This window comes from Pinus tabuliformis, chromosome 9, assembly GCF_031772625.1.
Source record: "Pinus tabuliformis cultivar Carrire ecotype Pingquan chromosome 9, CPIR1, whole genome shotgun sequence".
In the NCBI taxonomy this organism is placed as follows: Eukaryota; Viridiplantae; Streptophyta; class Pinopsida; order Pinales; family Pinaceae; genus Pinus; species Pinus tabuliformis.
The window spans coordinates 891,324,976-891,332,909 of NC_142307.1; the positions used below are offsets into that span (position 1 = coordinate 891,324,976).

The 7,934-nt window shown below is 41.7% G+C and overlaps 1 protein-coding gene across 1 annotated transcript; it reads left to right on the top strand.

Moving 5' to 3' along the window:
• Window positions 1–656: 656 nt before the first annotated feature.
• LOC149151632 (uncharacterized) lies at window positions 657–1,352 on the top strand. Its single transcript, XM_089439446.1, has one exon. It carries the CDS (start codon window positions 816–818, stop codon window positions 1,212–1,214), a length of 399 nt encoding a protein of 132 aa, XP_089295572.1. The 5' UTR covers window positions 657–815; the 3' UTR covers window positions 1,215–1,352.
• The last annotated feature ends 6,582 nt before the right edge of the window (window positions 1,353–7,934 follow it).

The window sequence follows — 7,934 nt, forward strand, 5'->3', positions numbered from 1 at the left end:
TGCTGATGGGTGGTTGTCTCAATGTTCTGAACAGAAACAGGTTCAGAATGGTGTAGCTCTTCTTGCTGTAGCTGTGATTCAAGCTGCAAAAAGTCGATCTTTTCTTGTGCATCATGCAGGCAGGTCTGAATGTCATAAAGAGTGTCTTTGCTAACATTTACCTTCCCACCAATAGTGGAGTGTATTAGTGTATTCAGTAACTCTAATACATCATGAAATCTAGCCATTGTCTCAACAAAGAAATGAACACTCAGCAAGTCTAGACAAACCCCAGCTATTGAAGATTTCAAAAAATCAGTTTGAAAAAGGCACTCAACTAATTCCAGCTAAGAATCTAGCCAATCACTAACAGATTTTTCAATTATCAAGTTTTCACACAATGACTGTAAGCTGAACCCGTGTACTTTATTCTTTATCGCAGCAAAGTAGAACAGAATACAAATAGAACCGAAAAAATTTCACACTGTAGAGACCAATTATAATCTTAAGAAGCTATTCTGATTTTCTTCTAGTTGCAAAGAACCATCAACACTTCTGGTATAATATTATGCCACTGTTTGTTGCTCACAGTTCCCATTCACACTATTCAACATTGAGACTTAGCTGTTAAAAAATGTCGTTGAATACCGCAATACAAGTCTTTTATGTCTGCTAATCTGACAGAGTTCATTTTTCAAACCTGGACACAGGCAAAAGCTGCTAAGTACTCGCTCATTGTCACAGCTCATTTGGCTGGAAATACGATATTAGTTCATCCAGGTTTTAACTGAATCCAAGCTTTACTCACTTCCAGGGATTGACAATTTGCGGCAAAAATGTTCAAAAAGTTTTCTAGTGAGGAAATTTCTTCCCAGAATCAAGTAAAGGCATCTGTGCAACGCAAGATCCGTCAAAGCATTGCAGAGGAGTATCCGGATTTGGAGCCTGTATTAGAAGATTTACTTCCAAAGAAATCTCCTCTTATAGTTGCAAAATGCCAGAATCATATTAATCTGATTTTGGTGAATAATGTACCACTCTTCTTCAACGTTCGAGATGGTCCTTACATGCCGACCCTGCGTCTATTACATCAATATCCGAACATAATGAAAAAGTTTCAAGTAGACAGAGGGGCAATCAAATTTGTCCTTGCTGGAGCAAACATCATGTGTCCTGGACTCACATCTCCTGGTGGCGCTTTGGATGATGACGTTCCTGCAGAATCACCTGGATAAAACTAAATAGGATGAGGACAATGAGGCTGGAAAACAGAATTGGACCCAAGAAACTGAAATCTTTGCCCTTCTTTGCCGCCCAGAATGTGTAACCAGTTAGTGAGAACACCACAGCTGCTGTTAATATCAATGCCTCCAGAACTATCCTTCCTTTTGTCTATGTACAGGATATGCCAACAGTGAGGCTCAGAACAACAGTAAACACTCCCAACAATGCAAAAGAGATAGAAGCCACGTCGTCTATCTATGTCGGAAGCATTGGTGTGTCAAGGCCTTTTATTCTCCAGGTTTTTATGTACTCTCAGACATCAATGCTTGATATATTAAATCCCACAGCTTTACCACAGCTATGCAAAACGCAGCTATACCACAGCTATACCACAGCTTTACCACAGCTATACCACAACTATGCAAAACGCAGCTATACCACAGCTATACCACAGCTTTATGGATGCAATAGATACACAAGCATGCGCTTCAATACCACCGTTAATATGCCGACTCATTCAATAGACAGGTATTCAGAGTGGAAGCGTTGTCAATGTTGCAGTTAGACTTGTCGAATTGTGTGGGTTTGACTCAGAAGCCCACTTGCGTCACCCATTCTTGCATCAGAAACTTCGCTGCCCCGGAGGATATCAATCTCATTAGAAAAACAGATCATCTGCATGCGACCGACTTGGGCACTATTACAGAGGGTTTTCACCTTCGGCGGATGTCTCTAAAGACCGTGCTCCCAAAAAAACGCAGTCACACATTTTTTTACCAAAAAACGCAGTCACACATTTACCTTCAGAAATTGATTTTTAGAGAGATGAAGAGTGGCTGGCGGGGGTGCCGCAGTGGGCTGGCTATCTCCCTACCGCATGGGAATCCGTCGGAAGTCCTTGGCCTGTATCTTTTATACCCTATACTATCTCTGCGCAATACTATCTGTGTGCAATATCTCGACCTATTTTTCCATTCAGAATAGACACAAGCCGCTATTCCCTCAGTCCTCTCAATTCCACGATCAGCCAAGCATATGAACCTGCATAATAAATATGATATAATGCAAATTGCAACATCGTTCTAAACCAGTTTCAGGTTGGACTTGTTCATGAACGTATATGATTGACGAAAAGCCAACAACAAACGTTATTTAGCCCGAACAGTAAGAAAAGCATGACTGCAAATAGCCTATTGACTCCAAAAGCAGTGTCTTACTATGCACAGGTCATGAAGACTGTGAGAGAAAAGGCGCATCAGTAATACAATTCGTGATTTTACAGAAGGAAACTAGTGAGCCAAACGGGCAAATGAGTGAGGCAGCGAATTCAGTGGTAGAAATTATATCTGACATTCAGAAATTCAGTGGGGCAGCGAATTCAGTGGTAGAAATTATATCTGACATGTCAGGGGTTCGAGCAACAGCAGCAATAGAAAATAGAATGCAAACGTTCCTTTGTAAAGTGAATGTCAGGCGCAGGTAAGGAATGGCACAAATTTCGCTGGGTGAATGAGCGTTTGTGTGCAGAGAGCAGCGTTACCGTTTCAGCTCTGACATCATTTTGTATGCAGCTTCAGAAGAGCAGGGCCCAGGTACAGCGCAGGGATGGAATAATTAATGGAGCGTTACAGAAGACTAGGTCAGCTCTAGTCAGCACTATTCAAGGCAACTCAGACCAGTTGCTCAGGGAAAACAGGCCACTCATCATGTCTCTGATACCATGTTAAACACACATGGACAACAAACAATATAAAAGATAAATCAGTGAGTTCAATTTTTTATTAGCAATAGATATACATTTATAGTACACATATGTGACTCTTGGGATTCAGATCCCAAGGTCTCTTGGACTGCTTTTGTCCATTCGAATTCCACACTAACCCTTTAGGATTAGGTGTCCAACAGATCTTTTTGTGTAATAATCCCTCAGGTCCAAAAAGATTAAAATCTAGAGGAGGGATAGCTCTTCCTGTCCTTTAACGAGCTGGGAGGCCAAAACTCGGCAATCTTTTCATATTTTATGAGTCAATTGAAAAGAGCTTAAAGAAGACTCGTCTTTTGAGGAACGAGTGATAAACAGGGTTAGCAGCAGATTCCAGGTACAGGTTGGAATTTTCCAATCACGGCAGTGTCACAAGGATGGCTAGGTGAAATCACTTTTCGCAGCTGTTCCTCAAAATGGGTAAACAATCATATGGAGGTGAACGATCGGCCAAATGAAAAGTGGAGGTGGCAGGTGCAAACATGACCAAGGCTTCAATGGCTGATGATATTACATTCACAGTGGTTATTTACCGAGTAGGTTCATTTTTTATTTTAAAATGAGCTTAAACACTGGAGGAAACTCTTGCTCATTGCTTATGTTTATTTTTTAACGAGCATGAAGTCCGCGTTAAAACTGCTTGGATCTTGCGTTTATTTTTTAACAAGCATGAACTTTATGCTAAAACTGCTCGATATAAGTTTGCATGCCCCCATCATAACAAACTCTTGCTCATTGCTTATGTTTATTTTTTAACGAGCATGAAGTCCGCGTTAAAACTGCTCAGATCTTGCGTTTATTTTTTAACGAGCATGAACTTTATGCTAAAACTGCTCGATATAAGTTTGCATGCCCCCAGCATAACAACGCAAATCGAGGTGCATGCCCCCCAAGCTTCATTCCATTCAACTCGGTGGTTGGAATGAAGGTTTACCTTTGAGATTTGAAAAGGGGATTTGTTTCATTTTTTAATGAGGTTGACACAGTAAAAGAACTATCCTCATGACCCCTTGTTTCATTTTTAACGAGGTTGACACGAGATAAGAACCGTCCTCGGAGTCCAAATCCATTAGATGTAGAAGGTTTCATATTCCACTGTGGCCACTTCCGCCAGATTACTTGGAGGCGGTAGGGCAAAAGTACCCATTAAAGCAGGGTCTTTTAAGAGACCTACTCCGATATTTTGGAGCGAATGATTGCTTCCATGGATCATTGGGATGCTTCTCGTAACTTGTGAACTGTTGGGGAGAAATGTTTGTTGGTCGACGATTGTAATTCCTCCTTGGAAGGGAAATGCAATCTTTCTGAAGTAGGTCGACACAACTGCGGCCATGGCATATATCCAGGGCCTTCCCAGTAGGATGTTGTAATCAAGGTTTTCGTCGATTACTTCAACATCAATTTCTACTGTTTTGCCCCCCAGTTCAATTTTCAAGTTATTTAAAATACCATATGGGGTATATGTCCGTCCATCAAATGCTTTTAATGTCGTCGGAGATTGCGACAAGTTTGGAGATCCTAAAGTTTTCCAGCAACTCATCAACATAATGCATGTAGATGCCCCCTCATCAATAATTGTTCGATGAACAGTTTTGTTGAGGGCTTTCACTTGAATAAGGAAAGCTAGTTGAGCTGGTAACTGAGGGTCATATCCTTTATGATCAAAGGCCACAAGATTAGAATCCATTGGGTCAATCCCACCTGTTGCTGATAATAAAGCTTGCTCTTGGGAGAAGTAATTTTGCGGTACCTCAAGTTTCGACATAGCGGACGGCGATCGGGCCAGGTCCTCTATCTGTGCTATTTTCGCACAAGGATTAAATGTCGATTTGTGTACTGCTCCCTTTTGCGACTTTATCCTTGGCTCAGGAAAGATGGGTGGCACAACTTCGGTCAAAGTTGTTGTCGAACTACTAGGTTGTTCATTAGCCTTGTTGTTCGACAGCTTTGGATTCCTGTAATCTTTATTCCTCGTCAAAGCATCATTTTGCTGCTTTGATACAGACAACATAAGCACTTGGGATCAGGAAGCATTTTGATTAGCAACCAGTTCGGTTCCCAGGCTTGGAAACGGATCAGTCAACACAGCTGAGGTTTTCGAACTCTTAAAGAATCTTTTAAGCTCAGCTTTGTATGGACAATCTGTTGTCCAATGATCCTCATCGCATATATGACACCCTGTAGAGGGTTTCCTTTTTCTCCCTTTCTTTTTCTTCTTGCCCCCTGGTTGCTTCAGTTGTTTGCCCTTGTCGTTCGACATGGCATTTACTTCCGAGGCAAGAAGTTCCTCATTTTCATTTTGACCGGAAATCTTACGAGCCTTTTTAGATATAGCCTTTGTCGATTTCATGTCTGTTGCGCCAATCACGCCATCGCTGACATGAGAGTCATTGTTTGATTTAGGAGGAGGAGGAATTGAAAATTCCGGTCTAGGGGCATCAGGTATTTTGTCGTAGAGCGTGCCAGACTGAGTGTAAACCAAGTCCAGATAATGCGCACGAGCAATGACTTGCTCTTCCGTTATGACTCCCCCCTTTGCCACATCTTCCGTGATGGCAGGAAGTAATGACTTGATAAACCATTCAGCTAATAGCTGATTGGGAACGTACGTTTTTACCATCCTACGACGACGTCGCCACTCATGTATATGATCAGATATGTGAGTGGCCGTTATCTGTTTGAAGTTGGTTAGGAGTTCCGTTCCCGTTTCATACCTTATTGGTAATTGAAAATGGGTTAAGAAAGTCGTGGCTAAGGTACTGAAATTGTCGAACGAAGCTCTATGCAATTCAATATACCATTTTCCCGCTGGACCCGTTAACGTCCTCTGAAAAAGGCGAAGTCTTATCGAATCATCATTCAGGGTGTTTGATGAACACCACAGATGAAAGGTCATCACATGATTCGACGGATCTTCACCCGGATTTCCATTAAATTTAGAAATATCTGACGGAAGTTTATGCGGAATCGCTGGCCACCAAGGGGCATAAGCAATTGGATCATTCGTCGGCCGGTTTAGATCTAGAGTTGCTACAAAGGGCAACTGTTGATTCAGGTTAGGCGAATCATACCCAGGATAAGATGGAATCCCCTGAGCAGTGGGTCTTTGCATACCAGCATAATGTATTTGATGCTGGCAACTTTGACAAGGTTGATGGGCATAACCATTATAATATGGTTGTTGGTAACCGCTTTGTAAATGCGATTGCCCATTACTTACAAAGACTTGCTGCTCAGGTCCTTAATATGATTGCTGGAATGGGGGTTGATGAGTTTGAACCAGCTCTGGTTGTTGGACCATTTGCTCTTGTCCAATACTGGATGATTGACCAAGATGAGGAGTCATAGTACTTGTTTGAGCCTGAGTCGCTCCAGATAAGGAGGCACTAACCGGAGGTTGTGATTGAGTTGTCGAGACAAGAGGTTGTTGTATGGCAACCTGAGAAACTTGGGGTTGACATACAACAGGTAGCGCTTGTACTTGCGACGCAATCACTATACCAGGTATAGTGGCAACATTCGACACAGGGTGGACTGGTTGCATTGAATATGCAACCCTTGGTTGCTAAGGCAGTATCGATACCCATCCGCTGGATGTAATTCCAGTTTGACCTGAACTTTGTTGTAAACTCACATATGGTTGTTCTCCGGGGGGGAACAATGAAAAGGCATACTGCCCTCCATATGGTGGCAATCCAGTACTTAAAGGGTAGATTGGCCTTTGAAGACACATTGGATCAATTTGTTGAGTTTCAACATAAGAAATACCAGATGATAATCCGGATGAAGAAATAGGAACTAACCATGTCGTCGAAACAGTCTCTAATTGGACTCCAGCTTGTTGTTGACAATTTGCCGGGACAGATGGTATACCAGCAAACATCATTGGAGTAGCGGCAGGAGGCTCTGCCGCTGCTGTGTCGGATGACACAGTCCTGGATGTCGACGGTTGCTCAGACATATTTAGTCTATCCAAAAGATTTTCTAGCGATTCTACAAGAACTTTGCGATGAAAAGAGACTAACTTCAAAGATCAACGAGGGAAAGGTGATGATTATTCCGTTTAAAATAAATTTTAACGACGCTTTAGACACAACTTGCTTTTTCACTTTTAAAGAGTCGAGAAAAAGCTAAAGATGACTCTAGTCTCCTTCGATGTTTTAACGAGCCCGAAGTGACAAATGCTCGGATGGACTTTTTCTGTTATAGAGTCTGAAAAAGGCCAAAAGAAACTGCTCTGGAGTTCTAGGCAGAGGGTGTGCCAAACTTTTCGCAAAACCGCAAAATACTTTTTAGGGTTGTGTTCACTGCATTGCGATCAGTAGGGCGGCCGACACGGCTTCCTAAGGATAAAGGATATATGCCTATAGGGGTCTCCCAATATATACGCGACGGTACGTGGGAGCACAATCCGTACTAGCGTTATCGTCCCTCAGGAGGAATCACCCACCTTCCACGAGATCGACAGTCACTAGGCTTAACGACGCCGGAACACGTCTCTAGCCTAGACCTCTATGTTGTGCGTTATGTTACAAAGCATTGTTAGTTTCATTCAGTTTATTTTAGGTTGATCTTTTTAAAGTTTGCCTTTCAAGGTTCACCACGAGATGTATGATACAAATTCCTAAATGCAGTCTAAAGATGATAAGCAAGCTTTATATCTTTTCAACTTTGAAAATCCTAGCTACTAAGGGAAAAGAAAGACACCATCTTTTCTCAAAGAGCAATCAACACACTCTAATGCACTCTTTCCTAAATCAATCATGCAAACTAATCAAAATGCAAATGCACAATGCAGGTGTTTGTTTTCCACTTTCTTAGTATAGATGCCTACAAAGAAAGCTTTTTGTACAACTTTGAATTTGCTTTTAAAATGATCAATACAAACAAGTTCACTTTTCGAAATTAGAGAAGATAGAAGAGATTACAACACTTAACGATTTTCGAAATAAAGACTTGTTTTGACACT

What these genes read in the sequence shown, in the direction of transcription:
- LOC149151632 (XM_089439446.1), top strand. Translation starts at nt 816, where the DNA reads ATGTTCAAAAAGTTTTCTAGTGAGGAAATTTCTTCCCAGAATCAAGTA.